At 42.8% G+C, this 27953-nt stretch overlaps 3 protein-coding genes across 4 annotated transcripts in view; all 3 read right to left on the bottom strand.

Annotated features, from left to right (window-relative positions):
* Positions 1-27953, bottom strand: part of LOC141272556 (uncharacterized) — a 639831-nt gene that overhangs the window by 128292 nt on the left and 483586 nt on the right. The window lies entirely within an intron of this gene.
* LOC141272500 (uncharacterized) overlaps positions 1-27953 on the bottom strand; it is a 312347-nt gene that overhangs the window by 199760 nt on the left and 84634 nt on the right. The gene's annotated exons all lie outside the window — the stretch shown is intronic.
* The window catches only part of LOC141272485 (uncharacterized), a 66762-nt gene that overhangs the window by 38558 nt on the left and 251 nt on the right, over positions 1-27953 (bottom strand). Inside the window, exons 1-2 of one of the 2 annotated variants that reach the window (XM_073683274.1) lie at positions 26637-26815; positions 25167-25290 (exon numbers count right to left, since the gene is read on the bottom strand). In XM_073683274.1, the coding sequence (XP_073539375.1) occupies positions 25167-25290; positions 26637-26660 (148 nt within the window). In that variant the 5' untranslated portion in view covers positions 26661-26815. Of the gene's footprint in view, positions 1-25166; positions 25291-26636; positions 26816-27138; positions 27280-27953 lie in introns of those variants that run through there. The other variant, XM_073683265.1, reaches the window with a different exon arrangement.

Here is a 27953-nt window from a genome sequence, read left to right as displayed (position 1 = left end):
GCTATATAAATAATAATAATATACAATGTATCTGTAGAATGTAAGCCCGCAGGGGCAGGGTCCTCCTCCCTCTGTACCCGTCTATCATTGTTAGTTCTTTACTGTAAGTGATATCTGTATCTGGTATGTAACCCCTTCTCATGTACAGCACCATGTAATCAATGGCGCTATATAAATAATAATAATATACAATGTATCTGTAGAATGTAAGCCCCCAGGGGCAGGTCCTCCTCCCTCTGTAAATGTCTATCATTGTTAGTTCTTTACTGTGATATCTGTATCTGGTATGTAACTCCTTCTCATGTACAGCACTATGGAATCAATGGAGCTATATAAATAATAATAATATACAATGTATCTGTAGAATGAAAGCCCGCAGGGGCAGGGTCCTCCTCCCTCTGTACCCGTCTATCATTGTTAGTTCTTTACTGTAAGTGATATCTGTATCTGGTATGTAACCCCTTCTCATGTACAGCACCATGGAATCAATGGTGCTATATAAATAATAATAATATACAATGTATCTGTAGAATGTAAGCCCGCAGGGGCAGGGTCCTCCTCCCCCTGTACCCGTTTATCATTGTTAGTTCTTTACTGTAAGTGATATCTGTATCTGGTATGTAACCCCTTCTCATGTACAGCACCATGGTATCAATGGCGCTATATAAATAATAATAATATACAATGTATCTGTAGAATGTAAGCCCCCAGGGGCAGGGTCCTCCTCCCTCTGTACCCGTCAATCATTGTTAGTTCTTTACTGTAAGTGATATCTGTATCTGGTATGTAACCCCTTCTCATGTACAGCACCATGGAATCAATGGCGCTATATAAATAATATTAATATACAGTGTATCGGTAGAATGTAAGCCCCCAGGGGCAGGGTCCTCCTCCCTCTGTACCCGTCTATCATTGTTAGTTTGTTTACTGTAAGTGATATCTGTATCTGGTATGTAACCCCTTCTCATGTACAGCACCATGGAATCAATGGCGATATATAAATAATAATAATATACAATGTATCAGTAGAATGTAAGCCCGCAGGGGCAGGGTCCTCCTCCCTCTGTACCCGTCTATCATTGTTAGTTTACTGTAAGTGATATCTGTATCTGGTATGTAACCCCTTCTCATGTACAGCACCATGGAATCAATGGCACTATATAAATAATAATAATATACAATGTATCTGTAGAATGTAAGCCCCCAGGGGCAGGGTCCTCCTCCCTCTGTACCCGTCTATCATTGTTAGTTTGTTTACTGTAAGTGATATCTGTATCTGGTATGTAACCCCTTCTCATGTACAGCACCATGTAATCAATGGCGATATATAAATAATAATAATATACAATGTATCTGTAGAATGTAAGCCCGCAGGGGCAGGGTCCTCCTCCCTCTGTATCCGTCTATCATTGTTAGTTCTTTACTGTAAGTGATATCTGTATCTGGTATGTAACCCCTTCTCATGTACAGCGCCATGGAATCAATGGTGCTATATAAATAATAATATACAATGTATCTGTAGAATGTAAGCCCGCAGGGGCAGGGTCCTCCTCCCTCTGTACCCGTCTATCATTGTTAGTTCTTTACTGTAAGTGATATCTGTATCTGGTATGTAACCTCTTCTCATGTACAGCGCCATGGAATCAATGGAGCTATATAAATAATAATAATATACAATGGATCTGTAGAATGTAAGCCCCCAGGGGCAGGGTCCTCCTCCCTCTGTACCCGTCTATCATTGTTAGCTCTTTACTGTAAGTGATATCTGTATCTGGTATGTAACCCCTTATCATGTACAGCACCATGGAATCAATGGCGCTATATACATAATAATAATAATATACAATGTATCTGTAGAATGTAAGCCCCCAGGGGCAGGGTCCTCCTCCCCCTGTACCCGTCGATCATTGTTAGTTCTTTACTGTAAGTGATATCTGTATCTGGTATGTAACCCCTTCTCATGTACAGCACCATGGAATCAATGGTGCTATATAAATAATAATAATATACAATGTATCTGTAGAATGTAAGCCCGCAGGGGCAGGGTCCTCCTCCCCCTGTACCCGTCTATCATTGTTAGTTCTTTACTGTAAGTGATATCTGTATCCTGCATGTAACCCCTTCTCATGTACAGCCAATGGTGCTATATAAATAATAATAATATACAATGTATCTGTAGAATGTAAGCCCCCAGGGGCAGGGTCCTCCTTCCTCTGTACCCGTCTATCATTGTTAGCTCTTTACTGTAAGTGATATCTGTATCTGGTATGTAACCCCTTCTCATATACGGCACCATGGTATCAATGGTGCTATATAAATAATAATAATATACAATGTATCTGTAGAATGTAAGCCCCCAGGGGCCGGGTCCTCCTCCCTCTGTACCCGTCTATCATTGTTAGTTCTTTACTGTAAGTGATATCTGTATCTGGTATGTAATCCCATCTCATGTACAGCACCATGGAATCAATGGAACTATATAAATAATAATAATATACAATGTATCTGTAGAATGTAAGCCTGCAGGGGCAGGGTCCTCCTCCCTCTGTACCCGTCTATCATTGTTAGTTACTCTAAGTGATATCTGTATCTGGTATGTAACCCCTTCTCATGTACAGCACCATGGAATCAATGGACCTATATAAATAATAATATACAATGTATCTGTAGAATGTAAGCCCCCAGGGGCAGGGTCCTCCTCCCTCTGTACCAGTCTATCATTGTTAGTTCTTTACTGTAAGTGATATCTGTATCTGCTATGTAACCCCTTCTCATGTACAGCACCATGGAATCAATGGCGCTATATAAATAATAATAATATACAATGTATCTGTAGAATGTAAGCCCGCAGGGGCAGGGTCCTCCTCCCTCTGTACCCGTCTATCATTGTTAGTTACTGTAAGTGATATCTGTATCTGGTATGTAACCCCTTCTCATGTACAGCACCATGGAATCAATGGTGCTATATAAATAATAATAATATACAATGTATCTGTAGAATGTAAGCCCCCAGGGGCAGGTCCTCCTCCCTCTGTAAATGTCTATCATTGTTAGTTCTTTACTGTAAGTGATATCTGCATCTGGTATGTAACTCCTTCTCATGTACAGCACCATGGAATCAATGGAGCTATATAAATAATAATAATATACAATGTATCTGTAGAATGAAAGCCCGCAGGGGCAGGGTCCTCCTCCCTCTGTACCCGTCTATCATTGTTAGTTCTTTACTGTAAGTGATATCTGTATCTGGTATGTAACCCCTTCTCATGTACAGCACTATGGTATCAATGGCGCTATATAAATAATAATAATATACAATGTATCTGTAGAATGTAAGCCCCCAGGGGCAGGGTCCTCCTCCCTCTGTACCCATCAATCATTGTTAGTTCTTTACTGTAAGTGATATCTGTATCTGGTATGTAACCCCTTCTCATGTACAGCACCATGGAATCAATGGCGCTATATAAATAAAAATAATATACAGTGTATCGGTAGAATGTAAGCCCCCAGGGGCAGGGTCCTCCTCCCTCTGTACCCGTCTATCATTGTTAGTTTGTTTACTGTAAGTGATATCTGTATCTGGTATGTAACCCCTTCTCATGTACAGCATCATGGAATCAATGGAGCTATATAAATAATAATAATATACAATGTATCTGTAGAATGTAAGCGCCCAGGGGCAGGGTCCTCCTCCCTCTGTACCCGTCTATCATTGTTAGTTTACTGTAAGTGATATCTGTATCTGGTATGTAACCCCTTCTCATGTACAGCACCATGGAATCAATGGAGCTATATAAATAATAATAATATACAATGTATCTGTAGAATGTAAGCCCGCAGGGGCAGGGTCCTCCTCCCTCTGTACACGTGTATCATTGTTAGTTCTTTACTGTAAGTGATATCTGTATCTGGTATGTAACCCCTTCTCATGTACAGCACCATGGAATCAATGGCGCTATATAAATAATAATAATATACAGTGTATCGGTAGAATGTAAGCCCCCAGGGGCAGGGTCCTCCTCCATCTGTACCCATCTATCATTGTTAGTTTGTTTACTGTAAGTGATATCTGTATCTGGTATGTAACCCCTTCTCATGTACAGCACCATGGAATCAATGGAGCTATATAAATAATAATAATATACAATGTATCTGTAGAATGTAAGCCCGCAGGGGCAGGGTCCTCCTCCCTCTGTACCCGTCTATCATTGTTAGTTTACTGTAAGTGATATCTGTATCTGGTATGTATCCCCTTCTCATGTACAGCACCATGGAATCAATGGCGATATATAAATAATAATAATATACAATGTATCAGTAGAATGTAAGCCCGCAGGGGCAGGGTCCTCCTCCCTCTGTACCCGTCTATCATTGTTAGTTTACTGTAAGTGATATCTGTATCTGGTATGTAACCCCTTCTCATGTACAGCACCATGGAATCAATGGCGCTATATAAATAATAATAATATACAATGTATCTGTAGAATGTAAGCCCCCAGGGGCAGGGTCCTCCTCCCTCTGTACCCGTCTATCATTGTTAGTTTGTTTACTGTAAGTGATATCTGTATCTGGTATGTAACCCCTTCTCATGTACAGCACCATGGAATCAATGGCGATATATAAATAATAATAATATACAATGTATCTGTAGAATGTAAGCCCGCAGGGGCAGGGTCCTCCTCCCTCTGTACCCGTCTATCATTGTTAGTTCTTTACTGTAAGTGATATCTGTATCTGGTATGTAACCCCTTCTCATGTACAGCGCCATGGAATCAATGGTGCTATATAAATAATAATAATATACAATGTATCTGTAGAATGTAAGCCCGCAGGGGCAGGGTCCTCCTCCCTCTGTACCCGTCTATCATTGTTAGTTCTTTACTGTAAGTGATATCTGTATCTGGTATGTAACCTCTTCTCATGTACAGCGCCATGGAATCAATGGAGCTATATAAATAATAATAATATACAATGGATCTGTAGAATCTAAGCCCCCAGGGGCAGGGTCCTCCTCCCTCTGTACCCGTCTATCATTGTTAGCTCTTTACTGTAAGTGATATCTGTATCTGGTATGTAACCCCTTATCATGTACAGCACCATGGAATCAATGGCGCTATATAAATAATAATAATAATATACAATGTATCTGTAGAATGTAAGCCCCCAGGGGCAGGGTCCTCCTCCCCCTGTACCCGTCGATCATTGTTAGTTCTTTACTGTAAGTGATATCTGTATCTGGTATGTAACCCCTTCTCATGTACAGCACCATGGAATCAATGGTGCTATATAAATAATAATAATATACAATGTATCTGTAGAATGTAAGCCCGCAGGGGCAGGGTCCTCCTCCCTCTGTACCCGTCTATCATTGTTAGTTCTTTACTGTAAGTGATATCTGTATCCTGCATGTAACCCCTTCTCATGTACAGCACCATGGTATCAATGGTGCTATATAAATAAAAATAATATACAATGTATCTGTAGAATGTAAGCCCCCAGGGGCAGGGTCCTCCTCCCTCTGTACCCGTCTATCATTGTTAGCTCTTTACTGTAAGTGATATCTGTATCTGGTATGTAACCCCTTCTCATATACAGCGCCATGGAATCAATGGCGCTATATAAATAATAATAATATACAATGTATCTGTAGAATGTAAGCCCCCAGGGGCAGGGTCCTCCTCCCTCTGTACCCGTCTATCATTGTTAGTTACTGTAAGTGATATCTGTATCTGGTATGTAACCCCTTCTCATGTACAGCACCATGGAATCAATGGAACTATATAAATAATAATAATATATAATGTATCTGTAGAATGTAAGCCCACAGTGGCAGGGTCCTCCTCCCTCTGTACCCGTCTATCATTGTTAGTTACTGTAAGTGATATCTGTATCTGGTATGTAACCCCTTCTCATGTACAGCACCATGGAATCAATGGAACTATATAAATAATAATAATATACAATGTATCTGTAGAATGTAAGCCTGCAGGGGCAGGGTCCTCCTCCCTCTGTACCCGTCTATCATTGTTAGTTCTTTACTGTAAGTGATATCTGTATCTGGTATGTAACCTCTTCTCATGTACAGCACCATGGAATCAATGGCGCTATATAAATAATAATAATATACAATGTATCTGTAGAATGTAAGCCCCCAGGGGCAGGGTCCTCCTCCCTCTGTACCCGTCTATCATTGTTAACTCTTTACTGTAAGTGATATCTGTATCTGGTATGTAACCCCTTCTCATGTACAGCACCATGGTATCAATGGTGCTATATAAATAATAATAATATACAATGTATCTGTAGAATGTAAGCCCCCAGGGGCCGGGTCCTCCTCCCTCTGTACCCGTCTATCATTGTTAGTTCTTTACTGTAAGTGATATCTGTATCTGGTATGTAACCCCTTCTCATGTACAGCACCATGGAATCAATGGAACTATATAAATAATAATAATATACAATGTATCTGTAGAATGTAAGCCTGCAGGGGCAGGGTCCTCCTCCCTCTGTACCCGTCTATCATTGTTAGTTACTGTAAGTGATATCTGTATCTGGTATGTAACCCCTTCTCATGTACAGCACCATGGAATCAATGGACCTATATAAATAATAATATACAATGTATCTGTAGAATGTAAGCCCCCAGGGGCTGGGTCCTCCTCCCTCTGTACCAGTCTATCATTGTTAGTTCTTTACTGTAAGTGATATCTGTATCTGGTATGTAACCCCTTCTCATGTACAGCACCATGGAATCAATGGCGCTATATAAATAATAATAATATACAATGTATCTGTAGAATGTAAGCCCGCAGGGGCAGGGTCCTCCTCCCCCTGTACCCGTCTATCATTGTTAGTTCTTTACTGTAAGTGATATCTGTATCTGCTATGTAACCCCTTCTCATGTACAGCACCATGGAATCAATGGCGCTATATAAATAATAATAATATACAATGTATCTTTAGAATGTAAGCCCGCAGGGGCAGGGTCCTCCTCCCCCTGTACCCGTCTATCATTGTTAGTTCTTTACTGTAAGTGATATCTGTATCTGGTATGTAACCTCTTTTCATGTACAGCACCATGGCATCAATGGCGCTATATAAATAATAATAACATACAATGTATCTGTAGAATGTAAGCCCGCAGGGGCAGGGTCCTCCTCCCTCTGTACCCGTCTATCATTGTTAGTTACTGTAAGTGATATCTGTATCTGGTATGTAACCCCTTCTCATGTACAGCACCATGGAATCAATGGTGCTATATAAATAATAATAATATACAATGTATCTGTAGAATGTAAGCCCCCAGGGGCAGGTCCTCCTCCCTCTGTAAATGTCTATCATTGTTAGTTCTTTACTGTAAGTGATATCTGTATCTGGTATGTAACTCCTTCTCATGTACAGCACCATGGAATCAATGGAGCTATATAAATAATAATAATATACAATGTATCTGTAGAATGAAAGCCCGCAGGGGCAGGGTCCTCCTCCCTCTGTACCCGTCTATCATTGTTAGTTCTTTACTGTAAGTGATATCTGTATCTGGTATGTAACCTCTTCTCATGTACAGCACCATGGAATCAATGGTGCTATATAAATAATAATAATATACAATGTATCTGTAGAATGTAAGCCCGCAGGGGCAGGGTCGTCCTCCCCCTGTACCCGTTTATCATTGTTAGTTCTTTACTGTAAGTGATATCTGTATCTGGTATGTAACCCCTTCTCATGTACAGCACTATGGTATCAATGGCGCTATATAAATAATAATAATATACAATGTATCTGTAGAATGTAAGCCCCCAGGGGCAGGGTCCTCCTCCCTCTGTACCCGTCAATCATTGTTAGTTCTTTACTGTAAGTGATATCTGTATCTGGTATGTAACCCCTTCTCATGTACAGCACCATGGAATCAATGGAACTATATAAATAATAATAATATACAATGTATCTGTAGAATGTAAGCCTGCAGGGGCAGGGTCCTCCTCCCTCTGTACCCGTCTATCATTGTTAGTTCTTTACTGTAAGTGATATCTGTATCTGGTATGTAACCTCTTCTCATGTACAGCACCATGGAATCAATGGCGCTATATAAATAATAATAATATACAATGTATCTGTAGAATGTAAGCCCCCAGGGGCAGGGTCCTCCTCCCTCTGTACCCGTCAATCATTGTTAGTTCTTTACTGTAAGTGATATCTGTATCTGGTATGTAACCCCTTCTCATGTACAGCACCATGGAATCAATGGAACTATATAAATAATAATAATATACAATGTATCTGTAGAATGTAAGCCTGCAGGGGCAGGGTCCTCCTCCCTCTGTACCCGTCTATCATTGTTAGTTCTTTACTGTAAGTGATATCTGTATCTGGTATGTAACCTCTTCTCATGTACAGCACCATGGAATCAATGGCGCTATATAAATAATAATAATATACAATGTATCTGTAGAATGTAAGCCCCCAGGGGCCGGGTCCTCCTCCCTCTGTACCCGTCTATCATTGTTAGTTCTTTACTGTAAGTGATATCTGTATCTGGTATGTAACCCCTTCTCATGTACAGCACCATGGAATCAATGGAACTATATAAATAATAATAATATACAATGTATCTGTAGAATGTAAGCCTGCAGGGGCAGGGTCCTCCTCCCTCTGTACCCGTCTATCATTGTTAGTTACTGTAAGTGATATCTGTATCTGGTATGTAATCCCTTCTCATGTACAGCACCATGGCATCAATGGTGCTATATAAATAATAATAATATATAATGTATCTGTAGAATGTAAGCTCGCAGGGGCAGGGTCCTCCTCCCTCTGTACCCGTCTATCATTGTTAGTTACTCTAAGTGATATCTGTATCTGGTATGTAACCCCTTCTCATGTACAGCACCATGGAATCAATGGACCTATATAAATAATAATATACAATGTATCTGTAGAATGTAAGCCCCCAGGGGCTGGGTCCTCCTCCCTCTGTACCAGTCTATCATTGTTAGTTCTTTACTGTAAGTGATATCTGTATCTGGTATGTAACCCCTTCTCATGTACAGCACCATGGAATCAATGGCGCTATATAAATAATAATAATATACAATGTATCTTTAGAATGTAAGCCCGCAGGGGCAGGGTCCTCCTCCCCCTGTACCCGTCTATCATTGTTAGTTCTTTACTGTAAGTGATATCTGTATCTGGTATGTAACCTCTTTTCATGTATAGCACCATGGCATCAATGGCGCTATATAAATAATAATAACATACAATGTATCTGTAGAATGTAAGCCCGCAGGGGCAGGGTCCTCCTCCCTCTGTACCCGTCTATCATTGTTAGTTACTGTAAGTGATATCTGTATCTGGTATGTAACCCCTTCTCATGTACAGCACCATGGAATCAATGGTGCTATATAAATAATAATAATATACAATGTATCTGTAGAATGTAAGCCCCCAGGGGCAGGTCCTCCTCCCTCTGTAAATGTCTATCATTGTTAGTTCTTTACTGTAAGTGATATCTGTATCTGGTATGTAACTCCTTCTCATGTACAGCACCATGGAATCAATGGAGCTATATAAATAATAATAATATACAATGTATCTGTAGAATGAAAGCCCGCAGGGGCAGGGTCCTCCTCCCTCTGTACCCGTCTATCATTGTTAGTTCTTTACTGTAAGTGATATCTGTATCTGGTATGTAACCTCTTCTCATGTACAGCACCATGGAATCAATGGTGCTATATAAATAATAATAATATACAATGTATCTGTAGAATGTAAGCCCGCAGGGGCAGGGTCGTCCTCCCCCTGTACCCGTTTATCATTGTTAGTTCTTTACTGTAAGTGATATCTGTATCTGGTATGTAACCCCTTCTCATGTACAGCACTATGGTATCAATGGCGCTATATAAATAATAATAATATACAATGTATCTGTAGAATGTAAGCCCCCAGGGGCAGGGTCCTCCTCCCTCTGTACCCGTCAATCATTGTTAGTTCTTTACTGTAAGTGATATCTGTATCTGGTATGTAACCCCTTCTCATGTACAGCACCATGGAATCAATGGCGCTATATAAATAAAAATAATATACAGTGTATCGGTAGAATGTAAGCCCCCAGGGGCAGGGTCCTCCTCCCTCTGTACCCGTCTATCATTGTTAGTTTGTTTACTGTAAGTGATATCTGTATCTGGTATGTAACCCCTTCTCATGTACAGCATCATGGAATCAATGGAGCTATATAAATAATAATAATATACAATGTATCTGTAGAATGTAAGCGCCCAGGGGCAGGGTCCTCCTCCCTCTGTACCCGTCTATCATTGTTAGTTTACTGTAAGTGATATCTGTATCTGGTATGTAACCCCTTCTCATGTACAGCACCATGGAATCAATGGAGCTATATAAATAATAATAATATACAATGTATCTGTAGAATGTAAGCCCGCAGGGGCAGGGTCCTCCTCCCTCTGTACCCGTGTATCATTGTTAGTTCTTTACTGTAAGTGATATCTGTATCTGGTATGTAACCCCTTCTCATGTACAGCACCATGGAATCAATGGCGCTATATAAATAATAATAATATACAGTGTATCGGTAGAATGTAAGCCCCCAGGGGCAGGGTCCTCCTCCATCTGTACCCATCTATCATTGTTAGTTTGTTTACTGTAAGTGATATCTGTATCTGGTATGTAACCCCTTCTCATGTACAGCACCATGGAATCAATGGCGCTATATAAATAATAATAATATACAATGTATCTGTAGAATGTAAGCCCCCAGGGGCAGGGTCCTCCTCCATCTGTACCCGTCTATCATTGTTAGTTCTTTACTGTAAGTGATATCTGTATCTGGTATGTAACCCCTTCTCATGTACAGCACCATGGAATCAATGGAGCTATATAAATAATAATAATATACAATGTATCTGTAGAATGTAAGCCCGCAGGGGCAGGGTCCTCCTCCCTCTGTACCCGTCTATCATTGTTAGTTTACTTTAAGTGATATCTGTATCTGGTATGTATCCCCTTCTCATGTACAGCACCATGGAATCAATGGCGATATATAAATAATAATAATATACAATGTATCAGTAGAATGTAAGCCCGCAGGGGCAGGGTCCTCCTCCCTCTGTACCCGTCTATCATTGTTAGTTTACTGTAAGTGATATCTGTATCTGGTATGTAACCCCTTCTCATGTACAGCACCATGGAATCAATGGCGCTATATAAATAATAATAATATACAATGTATCTGTGGAATGTAAGCCCCCAGGGGCAGGGTCCTCCTCCCTCTGTACCCGTCTATCATTGTTAGTTTGTTTACTGTAAGTGATATCTGTATCTGGTATGTAACCCCTTCTCATGTACAGCACCATGGAATCAATGGCGATATATAAATAATAATAATATACAATGTATCTGTAGAATGTAAGTCCGCAGGGGCAGGGTCCTCCTCCCTCTGTACCCGTCTATCATTGTTAGTTCTTTACTGTAAGTGATATCTGTATCTGGTATGTAATCCTTCTCATGTACAGCGCCATGGCATCAATGGCGCTATATAAATAATAATAATATAAAATGTATCTGTAGAATGTAAGCCCCCAGGCGCAGGGTCCTCCTCCCTCTGTACCCGTCTATCATTGTTAGTTCTTTACTGTAAGTGATATCTGTATCTGGTATGTAATCCTTCTCATGTACAGCACCATGGAATCAATGGAGCTATATAAATAATAATAATATACAATGTATCTGTAGAATGTAAGCCCGCAGGGGCAGGGTCCTCCTCCCTCTGTAGCCGTCTATCATTGTTCGTTCTTTACTGTAAGTGATATCTGTATCTGGTATGTAACCCCTTCTCATGTACAGCACCATAGAATCAATGGCGCTATATAAATAATAATAATATACAATGTATCTGTAGAATGTAATCCCGCAGGGGCAGGGTCCTCCTCCCTCTGTACCCGTCTATCATTGTTAGTTCTTTACTGTAAGTGATATCTGTATCTGGTATGTAACCCCTTCTCATGTACAGCACCATGGCATCAATGGAGCTATATAAATAATAATAATATATAATGTATCTGTAGAATGTAAGCCCGCAGGGGCAGGGTCCTCCTCCCTATGTACCCGTCTATCATTGTTAGTTCTTTACTGTAAGTGATATCTGTATCTGGTATGTAACCTCTTCTCATGTACAGCACCATGGCATCAATGGAGCTATATAAATAATAATAATATATAATGTATCTGTAGAATGTAAGCCCGCAGGGGCAGGGTCCTCCTCCCTCTGTACCCGTTTATCATTGTTAGTTCTTTACTGTAAGTGATATCTCTATCTGGTATGTAACCTCTTCTCATGTACAGCACCATGGAATCAATGGTGCTATATAAATAATAATAATATACAATGTATCTGTAGAATGTAAGCCCGCAGGGGCAGGGTCCTCTTCCCTCTGTACCCATCTATCATTGTTAGTTCTTTACTGTAAGTGATATCTGTATCTGGTATGTAACCCCTTCTCATGTACAGCACCATGGCATCAATGGAGCTATATAAATAATAATAATATACAATGTATCTGTAGAATGTAAGCCCGCAGGGGCAGGGTCCTCCTCCCTCTGTACCCGTCTATCATTGTTAGTTCTTTATTGTAAGTGATATCTGTATCTGGTATGTAACCTCTTCTCATGTACAGCACCATGGCATCAATGGAGCTATATAAATAATAATAATATACAATGTATCTGTAGAATGTAAGCCCGCAGGGGCAGGGTCCACCTCCCTCTGTACCCGTCTATCATTCTTAGTTCTTTACTGTAAGTGATATCTGTATCTGGTATGTAACCTCTTCTCATGTACAGCACCATGGAATCAATGGCGCTATATAAATAATAATAATATACAATGTATCTGTAGAATGTAAGCCCGCAGGGGCAGGGTCCACCTCCCTCTGTACCCGTCTATCATTGTTAGTTCTTTACTGTAAGTGATATCTGTATCTGGTATGTAACCTCTTCTCATGTACAGCACCATGGAATCAATGGAGCTATATAAATAATAATAATATACAATGTATCTGTAGAATGTAAGCCCCCAGGGGCAGGGTCCACCTCCCTCTGTACCCGTCTATCATTGTTAGTTCTTTACTGTAAGTGATATCTGTATCTGGTATGTAACCTCTTCTCATGTACAGCACCATGGAATCAATGGCGCTATATAAATAATAATAATATACAATGTATCTGTAGAATGTAAGCCCGCAGGGGCAGGGTCCTCCTCCCTCTGCACCCGTCTATCATTGTTAGTTCTTTACTGTAAGTGATATCTGTATCTGGTATGTAACCCCTTCTAATGTACAGCGCCATGGAATCAATGGCGCTATATAAATAATAATAATATACAATGTATCTGTAGAATGTAAGCCCGCAGGGGCAGGGTCCTCCTCCCTCTGTACCCGTCTATCATTGTTAGCTCTTTACTGTAAGTGATATCTGTATCTGGTATGTAACCTCTTCTCTTGTACAGCACCATGGCATCAATGGTGCTATATAAATAATAATAATATACAATGTATCTGTAGAATGTAAGCCTGCAGGGGCAGGGTCCCCCTCCCTCTGTACCCGTCTATCATTGTTAGTTACTGTAAGTGATATCTGTATCTGGTATGTAACCTCTTCTCATGTACAGCACCATGGAATCAATGGAGCTATATAAATAATAATAATAAACAATGTATCTGTAGAATGTAAGCCCGCAGGGGCAGGGTCCTCCTCCCTCTGTACCCATCTATCATTGTTAGTTCTTTACTGTAAGTGATATCTGTATCTGGTATGTAACCCCTTCTCATGTACAGCACCATGGAATCAATGGCGCTATATAAATAATAATAATATACAATGTATCTGTAGAATGTAAGCCCCCAGGGGCAGGGTCCTCCTCCCTCTGTACCCGTCTATCATTGTTAGTTACTGTAAGTGTTATCTGTATCTGGTATGTAACCCCTTCTCATGTACAGCACCATGGCATCAATGGTGCTATATAAATAATAATAATATACAATGTATCTGTAAAATGTAAGCCCGCAGGGGCAGGGTCCTGCTCCCTCTGTACCCGTCTATCATTGTTAGTTCTTTACTGTAAGTGATATCTGTATCTGGTATGTAACCCCTTCTCATGTACAGCACCATGGAATCAATGGCGCTATATAAATAATAATAATATACAGTGTATCGGTAGAATGTAAGTCCCCAGGGGCAGGGTCCTCCTCCCTCTGTACCCATCTATCATTGTTAGTTCTTTACTGTAAGTGATATCTGTATCTGGTATGTAACCCCTTCTCATGTACAGCATCATGGAATTAATGGAGCTATATAAATAATAATAATATACAATGTATCTGTAGAATGTAAGCCCGCAGGGGCAGGGTCCTCCTCCCTCTGTACACGTCTATCATTGTTAGTTCTTTACTGTAAGTGATATCTGTATCTGGTATGTAACCCCTTCTCATGTACAGCACCATGGAATCAATGGCGCTATATAAATAATAATAATATACAATGTATCTGTAGAATGTAAGCCCGCAGGGGCAGGGTCCTCCTCCCTCTGTACCCGTCTATCATTGTTAGCTCTTTACTGTAAGTGATATCTGTATCCTGTATGTAACCCCTTCTCATGTACAGCGCCATGGAATCAATGGAGCTATATAAATAATAATAATATACAATGTGTCTCTAGAATGTAAGCCCCCAGGGGCAGGGTCCTCCTCCCTCTGTACCCGTCTATCATTGTTAGTTACTGTAAGTGATATCTGTATCTGGTATGTAACCTCTTCTCATGTTCAGCGCCATGGAATCAATGGAGCTATATAAATAATAATAATATACAATGTATCTGTAGAATGTAAGCCCCCAGGGGCAGGGTCCTCCTCCCTCTGTACCCGTCTATCATTGTTAGTTCTTTACTGTAAGTGATATTTGTATCTGGTATGTAACCTCTTCTCATGTACAGCACCATGGAATCAATGGTGCTATATAAATAATAATAATATACAGTGTATCGGTAGAATGTAAGCCCCCAGGGGCAGGGTCCTCCTCCCTCTGTACCCGTCTATCATTGTTAGTTCTTTACTGTAAGTGATATCTGTATCTGGTATGTAACCCCTTCTCATGTACAGCATCATGGAATCAATGGAGCTATATAAATAATAATAATATACAATGTATCTGTAGAATGTAAGCCCCCAGGGGTAGGGTCATCCTCCCTCTGTACCCGTCTATCATTGTTAGTTCTTTACTGTAAGTGATATCTGTATCTGGTATGTAACCCCTTCTCATGTACAGCACCATGGAATCAATGAAGCTATATAAATAATAATAATATACAATGTATCTGTAGAATGTAAGCCCCCAGGGGCAGGGTCCTCCTCCCCCTGTACCCGTCTATCATTGTTAGTTCTTTACTGTAAGTGATATCTGTATCTGGTATGTAACCCCTTCTCATGTACAGCGCCATGGAATCAATGTTGCTATATAAATAATAATAATATACAATGTATCTGTAGAATGTAAGCCCGCAGGGGCAGGTCCTCCTCCCTCTGTACTCGTCTATCATTGTTAGTTCTTTACTGTAAGTGATATCTGTATCTGGTATGTAACCCTTTCTCATGTACAGCACCATGGAATCAATGGCGCTATATAAATAATAATAATATACAATGTATCTGTAGAATGTAAGCCCGCAGGGGCAGGGTCCTCCTCCCGCTGTACCCGTCTATCATTGTTAGTTCTTTACTGTAAGTGATATCTGTATCTGGTATGTAACCCCTTCTCATGTACAGCACCATGTAATCAATGGCGCTATATAAATAATAATAATATACAATGTATCTGTAGAATGTAAGCCCCCAGGGGCAGGTCCTCCTCCCTCTGTAAATGTCTATCATTGTTAGTTCTTTACTGTAAGTGATATCTGTATCTGGTATGTAACCCCTTCTCATGTACAGCACCATGGAATCAATGGCGCTATATAAATAATAATAATAAACAATGTATCTGTAGAATGTAAGCCCCCAGGGGCAGGGTCCTCCTCCCTCTGTACCCGTCTATCATTGTTAGTTCTTTACTGTAAGTGATATCTGTATCTGGTATGTAACCTCTTCTCTTGTACAGCACCATGGCATCAATGGTGCTATATAAATAATAATAATATACAATGTATCTGTAGAATGTAAGCCCGCAGGGGCAGGGTCCTCCTCCCTCTGTACCCATCTATCATTGTTAGTTCTTTACTGTAAGTGATATCTGTATCTGTTATGTAACCCCTTCTCATGTACAGCACCATGGCATCAATGGAGCTATATAAATAATAATAATATACAATGTATCTGTAGAATGTAAGCCCGCAGGGGCAGGGTCCTCCTCCCTCTGTACCCGTCTATCATTGTTAGTTCTTTATTGTAAGTGATATCTGTATCTGGTATGTAACCTCTTCTCATGTACAGCACCATGGCATCAATGGAGCTATATAAATAATAATAATATACAATGTATCTGTAGAATGTAAGCCTGCAGCGGCAGGGTCCTCCTCCCTCTGTACCCGTCTATCATTGTTAGTTCTTTACTGTAAGTGATATCTGTATCCTGCATGTAACCCCTTCTCATGTACAGCACCATGGAATCAATGGTGCTATATAAATAATAATAATATACAATGTATCTGTAGAATGTAAGCCCCCAGGGGCAGGGTCCTCCTCCCTCTGTACCCGTCTATCATTGTTAGTTCTTTACTATAAGTGATATCTGTATCTGGTATGTAACCCCTTCTCATGTACAGCACCATGGAATCAATGGCGCTATATAAATAATAATAATATACAATGTATCTGTAGAATGTAAGCCCGCAGGGGCAGGGTCCTCCTCCCTCTGTACCCGTCTATCATTGTTAGTTCTTTACTGTAAGTGATATCTGTATCTGGTATGTAACCCCTTCTCATGTACAGCACCATGGAATCAATGGAACTATATAAATAATAATAATATACAATGTATCTGTAGCATGTAAGCCCGCAGGGGCAGGGTCCTCTTCCCTCTGTACCCGTCTATCATTGTTAGCTCTTTACTGTAAGTGATATCTGTATCTGGTATGTAACCCCTTCTCATGTACAGCACCATGGAATCAATGGAACTATATAAATAATAATAATATACAATGTATCTGTAGAATGTAAGCCCACAGGGGCAGGGTCCTCCTCCCTCTGTACCCGTCTATCATTGTTAGTTACTGTAAGTGATATCTGTATCTGGTATGTAATCCCTTCTCATGTACAGCACCATGGCATCAATGGTGCTATATAAATAATATACAATGTATCTGTAGAATGTAAGCCCACAGGGGCAGGGTCCTCCTCCCTCTGTACCCGTCTATCATTGTTAGTTACTGTAAGTGATATCTGTATCTGGTATGTAACCCCTTCTCATGTACAGCACCATGGAATCAATGGTGCTATATAAATAATAATAATATACAATGTATCTGTAGAATGTAAGCCCCCAGGGGCAGGGTCCTCCTCCCTCTGTACCCGTCTATCATTGTTAGTTCTTTACTGTAAGTGATATCTGTATCTGGTATGTAACCCCTTCTCATGTACAGCACCATGGAATCAATGGCGCTATATAAATAATAATAATATACAATGTATCTGTAGAATGTAAGCCCCCAGGGGCAGGTCCTCCTCCCTCTGTAAACGTCTATCATTGTTAGTTCTTTACTGTAAGTGATATCTGTATCTGGTATGTAACCCCTTCTCATGTACAGCACCATGGAATCAATGGCTCTATATAAATAAATAATAATTACAAAAATATTTAAAAACAGATTGTGAGGTAAAAAAAGAAATAAAAAGCAAATGGGGGTGAATACTTTTGCAAGCCACTGTAAATCCTAATTACAGGCTGCCTTTAAAGAGAACCTGTCACTTGCTAGAAAACAAAAAAAAATGTGGTTAAACACTTTGTAAGAATCCATGAGCTCGGACGATTCTACCGCTCTTTTCTGTTCCACGCTGCGTCACTACGTTGCAGAGATATTTACGTTTGTTCCTCCTAGAGCGCACTATTTGGAATATCTGCATGTTTCAGTGGTCTCCGGGGACATTGTCACGCTAGATAAGGGAAGGACCAAGTGTATGACGATGGGAAAAGGGGAAAGCCCAACAACTAGGGAAAGGGAGAGTGGAGACCCCTAGGCAGATTTTACAACAAAGTGACTCCCCTACCATCCCTAAATAGGTTCCGCACCTATTGCCGAGCAGGATACCTAATCCTTAACTGTCCCTAGAGCTAGGCCCTAGGTAGGGATGGGAAGGGGTGAGCACTATACAGTTCTCACTGCAACTAAAGACAAACAAGGAAAGCAGACAAGGGGATACACTTACCTTGAGAAGACACCAGAGATAAGACGAGAATAATCCACCAAGAAACTCCAAGAAGAAACTAGCCGACTGCTAGTACTCCAGGCCTGAGCAGGGGAAAATGGTTCTATCACCGGTGACTCTCTGGAGACACTGAGGTTTTTTAAATATCAAGCAAGGGTGTGTCAATTAGCGGCAGAAGGTGGAGGTCACTGCTGGGTCCTTGCGAGAGGATACCACTACACTACAGAGATGAAAGGATCAAGAAAGTGTCTTCAAAGCAAAGAGCAGCGACCTTCTACAGCCGGATCCAGAACAACTGTCTGTCAAACCTGATACACCCGTGACAGACATGTGCTTTCACTCAGTCTTCCCTCAGACTGCTAGATAAGATACCGAGCTGTGATTAGCAGAATCTGGGAGGGGTGAAAGCGAATGTCCCCAGTGAAGACACTGAAGAAAGCCCAACTGGACTGCAAAGTAGAGATTTCACATGGTGCACTCCACAAGTAACAAATCTGAATATCTCTGCAAAAGAGTAACGCAGTGCAAAACGGAAAACAGCGGAAGAATCAGTGGAGCTCAGGGCTTTTACAAGGTATTTAACTAAATTTTAGGAGCAAGTGACAAGTCCTCTTTAAAGTTCATGTGCTGGAAGCAGGAAAAATGGTCAAATGTATGTCAAGGCAACTAGGTCAGCGTTTCTGAAAAGTGTACTGGTTTACCCAGTATGCACCGTGGTCCATGGAAAAAAAAAAACTAGCACAAAGTACTGAAATAGTTAATGCTCGATGGAAAGAGTGCCCATGCTCCCCCCTGTCCACCAGTAAAAGTGCTTGTAATGGGCAGGGGAGTATGAGAAGTGGATCATGGAGCAGGAGAAGATGGCCTCTTCTAATGAATCACATTTTCATTTACATCACATGGACGGCAGGTGATTGTGCGTCAGTTTAAATCCAACAAAACAGAAGGAAATACTAACAATAAACCAACCATAAGTCCAAAATACCAAAACTGAAAGATGCAACCAAAAAAGGTATTAAAAGAGGGCAAAATCAATCTTTTAAAACTTTATTAATTCATTGAATCATATATAGAACCAACATTAATCAAGAACATATTAAAATACAAAAATAAAAATACAGAAAATAATAAAAAGTAGCTTAAGAGGGGGAAGGGATATGCCCACTGCAGATAATACTCCTGCCAGAAAATCAGTATGCGAGTATTACATCTGAATTATAATATCAGAGTTTGTTCATATATATCTGCTTCGCCAATGATGTTACGTATATTCTTCTATATCATTAATGTCACAATAATTAACAATATATTTTCATTAATCAGAATTATACGAAAATAGAAGACACATGGCAATTATAACGAAATCCACATATATCTAAAGTGCTAGTGCAATCAAAGGACTCATGAGATTTAAAATCCCTGAAAGAATAATTTGAATAAATTATGAATCCAATCTAGAATATACAGACACATGATTACAAGACATGATAATAAATGTCAATAGGGAACAAAATTAAGTGCGGACATACCACAACCGCCTCCCACCACTCCAACGCCGTGTCCCTAAATCTCTAAGTCCTTTGATAGCACTAGCACTTTAAATATATGTGGATTTCATTATAATTTCCCTGTAGCATCTATTTTCGTATAACTGATTAATTAAAATATATTAATTGTTGATTATTAGGACATTAATGATATAGAAGATTCATATATATAACATCATTGGCAAAGCAGATATATATGGACTAACTCGGATATTATAATTATTCAAATGTGATACTCGCATACTGATTTTCTGGCAGGAGTATTGATTCTCTGCAGTGGGCATATCGCTTCCCCCTCTTGAGCTACTTTTTATTATTTTTTTTTTATTTTAATCTATCCTTGTTTTATGTTGGTTTTATACATGATTCAATTAATTAATAAAATGTATTTAAAAGATTGATTTTGTCCTCTTTAATACCTTTTTATGGTTGCATGATTGTGCGTCAGTTACCTGGGGCAGAGCTGGGGCAGGGGGCGCTATGAGAAGACTTTCCCATTACTGAGATAGGAGAGGACAGTCACTACTGGTCAGAGTCCATGTAGATGGGAGGAGCTCTGCCTCTAGCCCCGCCCTCCTCTCCCCTCCCCCTACACAGAATCTTATCAGTAGCGGCCGTCACCTCCGATCTCAGTGATGGAACAATGTTTCCTAACTGAATAGAGATTTTACCCCGGAGACGATAATCCTGAGACGGAATAAGAAATACGCAATTAGCGAAGACAAAGCCTAATGCTCTCTGCTCTGCACTCGGAGGATGAGGACCCTGAGGAGAGGGACAGAGAAGACCCTCGTCAGTCAGATGAAGGAGCCGTACTAAGAAACACAACTTCTCCAAGTCTCGTCTCCACCAGGGATGGAACCACAGAGGAGCTGGAGAAAGCTCCACATTTCTATCCATCGGTTCCTTTCCTAATTCACTGTATGGAGATTGGGGGAAGGACGGTGACCATTTACCAGTGATTGTATTTTGAGAGCTCATGATGTCACCATGAGGACACGGCCGCCCTCCTGGACAGGATCCTCTGGGATCACTAAGAGGAGAGAACCTGCCGTCCTCCTATTAAAAGACGGGTTACCGCTTTCTTATTCTTCTTTAAATAGAGAGAAATCTCCACATCCGCCTCGATATAAACACTAAAATAGGCAGCAAGTGCGCGGAAAGTTCTGCGTTTGTCTCTGAAGGAGGGAAAAAGGGCACATGTACGGCTGACGGATGATGTCACCGTACCCGGAAGGACGGTGTTGTGTGGAGCACCGGGTACGCAGCGGTTAGTGCCTATCAATGTGTAGAAAGGACAACTAGAGAGCCGGCACCGGGGTCATGGGGGCTTACTGATGCACACGGGGAGCCAAGGAGAGATTGGTCAGATTCCACAGAAAAGCTCCATAATACATATTCTTCTGAACAAACATCCCTTTAAGGGAGACTTACACTTATTATGATTACCCTTGTGCTGCCCGATGTCCCTGCAGGGCCAACACCTGCGTCATCATCCCACTTATAGAGCGGACCGCCTGACATTTTGCTGTCGTGGAGCCCTTGAGGCGAGAACACCCCGTCCCGCACATTCTGACGGCATGTTATAAGGCTGTTTATCCCCTTCCTGATATCTGGTGCTCATGCATGGAGGATGCCAGGCGCGCGTCTTTGGAGTGTTCTCTAATTGCTGCCATTTAACCACTTCGCTGCTGCTGACAGCGCCTTTTAATGGCAACCTGTCATGTAAAATAAAGCCATTAACCTGCAAATATTTGCTTTATCTGCAGGTTAATAGCACATTGCGCCTGCCCGGCGCCCGCACTGAGAGCTCTGCTGCCGGGAGGAAAAGAACTCAGCATCGTTTGGCTTCCAGTCATAGACTTTTGGCCGTCACAGCTACAGTCACTGCTCAGTGAATACAGAGCGGCGGCTGTTACCGCTCCCCTGGCACTGACTGACAGCCAGCTCAGCGTGAGAGCCGGCTGTAAGTCATTACCAGTGCACTGATTTAGCCACTGTTCACTATATACTGAGCGGACACAGATACCGCGCCGGCCACACCTCTATGACTGGAAGCCGAACACTGTCAAGTAAATAAAGTTAATTTCCTCCTGGCAGCGGGGCTCTGGGTGCAGGCGCTGGGTGGGGTCCAAACCTTACTAACCTGCAGGTTAACCCCAGATCTGTAGGATAATAGTGATTTTTTATACATGAAAGGTTCCCTTTATGTTGTTGGGTGTTCCATTTCTGATTGCAGAGTCCCAACAACGGGTTGCCATGATAGCCAGGGGCCTGCAGAAGACCCCAGTCTCTGCCACCAAGGTTTCCTATGAAGCCTGGTATACAGTGCCTACAAGTAGTATTCAATCCCCTGCAGATTTAGCTGGTTGACACATGCGGAATTAACTTGGCATTGTGACATTTGTACTGTAGATCAGCCTGGAAGTGGGAAATGCACTGCAGCAAATTTTTTTTTTTTTTTAAAACGTTAAAAGTTAATTCAGAGTGTCATTTATTATTCAACCCCTCAAACCACAAGAATTCTGTTTGGTCCCCCTAAAGTATTAAGAAGTAGTTCAGGCACCAAGAATAATGAGCTTCACATGTGTGGATTAAAGATCTCTTTTGCCAGCCTTTTCTGACTATTTAAGACCCTCCCCAAACTTGTGAACAGCATTCCAAGGCCATCAGAGACAAGATCGTGGAGGGTCACAAGGCTGGCAAGGGGTACAAAACCCTTTCCAAGGAGTTGGGCCTACCTGTCTCCACTGTTGGGAACATCATCCGCAAGTGGAAGGCTTATGGAACTACTGTTAGCCTTCCACGGCCTGGACAGCCTTTGAAAGTGTCCTCCCGTGCCGAGGCCAGGCTTGTCCGAAGAGTCAAGGCTAACCCAAGGACAACAAGGAAGGAGCTCCGGGAAGATCTCATGGCAGTGGGGACATTGGTTTCAGTCAATACCATAAGTAACGTACTCCACCGCAATGGTCTCCGTTCCAGACGAGCCTGTATGGTACCTTTACTTTCAAAGCGTCATGTCAAGGCTCGTCTACAGTTTGCTCATGATCACTTGGAGGACTCTGAGACAGACTGGTTCAAGGTTCTATGGTCTGATGAGACCAAGATCGAGATCTTTGGTGCCAACCACACACGTGACGTTTGGAGACTGGATGGCACTGCATACGACCCCAAGAATACCATCCCTACAGTCAAGCATGGTGGTGGCAGCATCATGCTGTGGGGCTGTTTCTCAGCCAAGGGGCCTGGCCATCTGGTCCGCATCCATGGGAAGATGGATAGCACAGCCTACCTGGAGATTTTGGCCAAGAACCTCCGCTCCTCCATCAAGGATCTTAAGATGGGTCGTAATTTCATCTTCCAACAAGACAACGACCCAAAGCACACAGCCAAGAAAACCAAGGCCTGGTTCAAGAGGGAAAAAGTCAAGGTGTTGGAGTGGCCTAGTCAGTCTCCTGACCTTAACCCAATTGAAAACTTGTGGAAGGAGCTCAAGAATAAAGTCCACATGAGACACCCAAAGAACCTAGATAACTTGGAGAAGATCTGCATGGAGGAGTGGGCCAAGATAACTCCACAGACCTGTGCCGGCCTGATCAGGTCTTATAAAAGACGATTATTAGCTGTAATTGCAAACAAGGGTTATTCCACAAAATATTAAACATAGGGGTTGTATAATAATTGACCCACACTTTTATGTTTAAAATTTAATACAATTCAACTGAGCAACATAACTTTTTGGTTTGTAAGATTTATGCTTCTGTTCATAAAACCTACTCTCGTTTGCAGTTTGAAGGCTCTAACTTATTTGCATCTTATCAAACCAGCTAAATCTGCAGGGGGTTGAATACTACTTGTAGGCACTGTATATAGGATCTCAGGTTGAAGTCCCCATTATTTTTGCTTTGTTTCTCAAAATGAGAACAAAAAAATAAATAAATAATAAACATATTTGGCATTGTCACGTCAGGATTTATCCCATATGGTAAATATGCCATAAGAAAAAAAACATCAAAAGCACCTCCCCAAAAACCCAAAAGAGAAGCCGTCACACAGCGCCGATAACGGAAGATAAAGTGAGGGGTCTCAGGGAAAGTTCTGGATATTTAACCAGTGAAATATATTCTAAAAAACCTCAAACAAAAAAGAAAAAACACAAGACCTCAAACGTCTGTGGGTTGAAAAATAAAATGTTCCGGCTTATAGATGAAGGAAAGAAAAAAGAATGCAAAAATGGAAATTTGTTCATCGGGATGGGGTTGAAACATTGCTATTGACTCCAAGGACTGTAGCCTCATATAGGTGGTGCTGGAGATCCCTCTTTCTGCATCTGGGAAGAGGAAATTTGCATATCTTATTTCCCATGTTGCATTGCATGGCTTATAACTTTCCGCACTAAGAATCACCCCTCTCCTCCAGGGGAAACATTCCCCCTATAGAGAGGAGCGCGCGGTGATCCGACCTTCTCCTCCAGTGCGGAAAGTTCTGAGCTTCTCCGCCTGCAGAGCGAGTGGTGAATAGACGCGGGGGCCGAGAACTGCTGGAGCCTCCATGTCCGGCTCTGGGGGGTGATCGGTTCCACCACGCTCCATCTTCATGTCAGGACTCGTGTTTCGGGGTCTGAGGGACGGTCCGGTGCCGATATTTATCCAGGACTTTGTGCTCAGTACGAAGAAAGTGATTTGTCACAAAGAAGAAGAATGAACGGAGGAGACCAAGGAAGGTCACACAAGTGTCAGCCAAGAGGGAGGAGCCGGACGCCCGACCACGACTGATGACAACATTGAGCCTGCACCGATTCTGAGGGACGGACGAGTGACAGCGGATTAGCGGGAAAATCATCAGTAAATTAACCCCGACTCTGCTGAATAACAATCCACGACAGACTCAGGTACCGAAAGATCTCACAGGAGAGAACAGACAGAAGCGCTGGGACATCTGCAGACAAAATGTGACCGATGCTCTAAGGAAGGTGAAAGATTCTGAAAGAAGCCACCGAGGACAAAGACTCAAGACTGATGGAGACGACAGCGGAGAAACCGCGACTCACAGATCAGAAGAGAAGAATCAGGGAATGAAAGCTGTGAGAAAATGTAGAGAAAACCAGAGCAAGTCTGGAGAAAAATCATCTATTATAGGACGAGGCCGAGAGACGTCATCACATCCACCGGAGCCAACAAGAGTCTCCTCTCACCTGGTGATGTCAGAGGCAGGAACTCCTCCATCATCACCTCCTGGTACCGATCCTGGTGTCCTTCTAGATACTCCCACTCCTCCATGGAGAGATAGACAGCGACATCCTGACACCTTATAGGAACCTGACAACAACAACACCGTCATCACCCAGAATCCTCCAGTGCTGTCCTGTATAATGTCCCAGCAGTCACCTCTCCACTCATCACCCAGAATCCTCCAGTGCTGTCCTGTATAATGTCCCAGCAGTCACCTCTCCGCTCATCACCCAGAATCCTCCAGTGCTGTCCTGTATAATGTCCCAGCAGTCACCTCTCCGCTCATCACCCAGAATCCTCCAGTGCTGTCCTGTATAATGTCCCAGCAGTGACCTCTCCGGTCATCACCCAGAATCCTCCAGTGCTGTCCTGTATAAAGTCCCAGCAGTCACCTCTCCGCTCATCACCCAGAATCCTCCAGTGCTGTTCTGTATAATGTCCCAACAGTCACCTCTCCGCTCATCACCCAGAATCCTCCAGTGCTGTCCTGTATAATGTCCCAGCAGTCACCTCTCCGCTCATCACCCAGAATCCTCCAGTGCTGTCCTGTATAATGTCCCAGCAGTCACCCCTCCGGTCATCCCCCAGAATCCTCCAGTGCCGTCCTGTATAATGTCCCAGCAGTCACCTCTCCGGTCATCACCCAGAATCCTCCAGTACTGTCCTGTATAATGTCCCAGCAGTCACCTCTCCAGTCATCACCCAGAATCCTCCAGTGCTGTCCTGTATAATGTCCCAGCAGTCACCTCTCCGGTCATCACCCAGAATCCTCCAGTGCTGTCCTGTATAATCAGTGCCATCCTGTATAATCAGTGCCGTCCTGTATAATGTCCCAGCAGTCACCTCTCTGCTCATCACCCAGAATTCTCCAGTGCTGTCCTGTATAATGTCCCAGCAGTCACCTCTCCGGTCATCACCCAGAATCCTCCAGTGCCATCCTGTATAATGTCCCAGCAGTCACCTCTCCGCTCATCACCCAGAATCCTCCAGTGCTGTCCTGTATAATGTCTCAGCAGTCACCTCTCCGCTCATCACCCAGAATCCTCCAGTGCTGTCCTGTATAATGTCCCAGCAGTCACCTCTCCAGTCATCACCCAGAATCCTCCAGTGCCGTCCTGTATAATGTCCCAGCAGTCACCTCTCTGCTCATCACCCAGAATTCTCCAGTGCTGTCCTGTATAATGTCCCAGCAGTCACCTCTCCGGTCATCACCCAGAATCCTCCAGTGCCATCCTGTATAATGTCCCAGCAGTCACCTCTCCGCTCATCACCCAGAATCCTCCAGTGCTGTCCTGTATAATGTCTCAGCAGTCACCTCTCCGCTCATCACCCAGAATCCTCCAGTGCTGTCCTGTATAATGTCCCAGCAGTCACCTCTCCGGTCATCACCCAGAATCCTCCAGTGCTGTCCTGTATAATGTCCCAGCAGTCACCTCTCCGCTCAGCAGCTCAATCATCTTGTTGCTGAGCTCTAGGATCTTCTTCTTCTTCCTCTCATGTATCGGGGGGTGCGGGGGAGGCTCTGTGATGGGGCCCGGGCTCCGCCCTCCTGACTCCTGGAGATGGATGATGGGAGTCACACCCTGCCCCGGTGTCTTCCTCACTATTGTGTAATCCTGTGTATGGAGAGAGACACTTAGGGAGAAGAATTCCTTCCCGACTCCAGATCTGACAATCAGTAGAAATCCCGGGATCAATAACCGTCTCCAGTAATCTGGGGCCATAACCTGGAATATTATTACACTCAGGACAGACATCCAGGCCCCTCTACAGCTCTTATAGGGAATCCCCATGACAACTCCTCCTGGCAGAGAGCTGCACACAATCACTGCTCTTACAGTAAAGAATCCTTCTCTTCCTCTTCTGGATTTCCTCTTCCCGATGTCGGACTTGTTACATAACACAATAAAGCTGATAGAAATGTAGAGGAGTTACCTCTCCGCTCAGCAGGGAGATGATCTCCAGGGTGAAGTGTAATAATCTTCTGGTGGTCTCGTCCTCGTCCATCCTCGGGGTCATTCAGGAGAAGGAGGGATGAACACTGGATCAGCTGGAGGGATCTCGTCCTGCCGGCGTCTTCATGATAAAGGAGAAGATGGAGATCACAGGGGACGATATAACGACAATCACTGAATTCTGCCCCAAATATCCGACATTTATCAGGAAGAATCTGGAGGAAAAGCCACAAACTCCACCGCGACCTCCTCCACCGACCTGACCGCTCATTATCAGACTCGTAGGAGGAGGACGGTCACCGTGGTAACTACACCTCCAGAGGAGGACGGTCACCATGGTAACTACACCTCCAGCGGGGGTTGTCACCGTGGTAACTACACCTCCAGTGGGGGATGGTCACCGTGGTAACTCCACCTCCAGCGGGGGACGGTCACCGTGGTAACTCCACCTCCAGCGGGGGACGGTCACCGTGGTAACTCCACCTCCAGCGGGGGGCGGTCACCGTGGTAACTCCACCTCCAGCGGGGGGCGGTCACCGTGGTAACTACACCTCCAGCGGGGGACGGTCACCGTGGTAACTCCACCTCCAGCGGGGGACGGTCACCGTGGTAACTCCACCTCCAGCGGGGGACGGTCACCGTGGTAACTCCACCTCCAGCGGGGGACGGTCACGTGGTAACTCCACCTCCAGCGGGGGACGGTCACCGTGGTAACTCCACCTCCAGCGGGGGACGGTCACCGTGGTAACTCCACCTCCAGCGGGGGCGGTGAGGTGAGGAGGAGCCGCTGCACAT

Source organism: Phyllobates terribilis, unplaced genomic scaffold, assembly GCF_046119375.1.
Source record: "Phyllobates terribilis strain yellow unplaced genomic scaffold, ASM4611937v1 Scaffold_1__5_contigs__length_1240528914, whole genome shotgun sequence".
Lineage (NCBI taxonomy): Eukaryota > Metazoa > Chordata > Amphibia > Anura > Dendrobatidae > Phyllobates > Phyllobates terribilis.
This window is presented reverse-complemented; position numbering and strand designations above follow the sequence as displayed.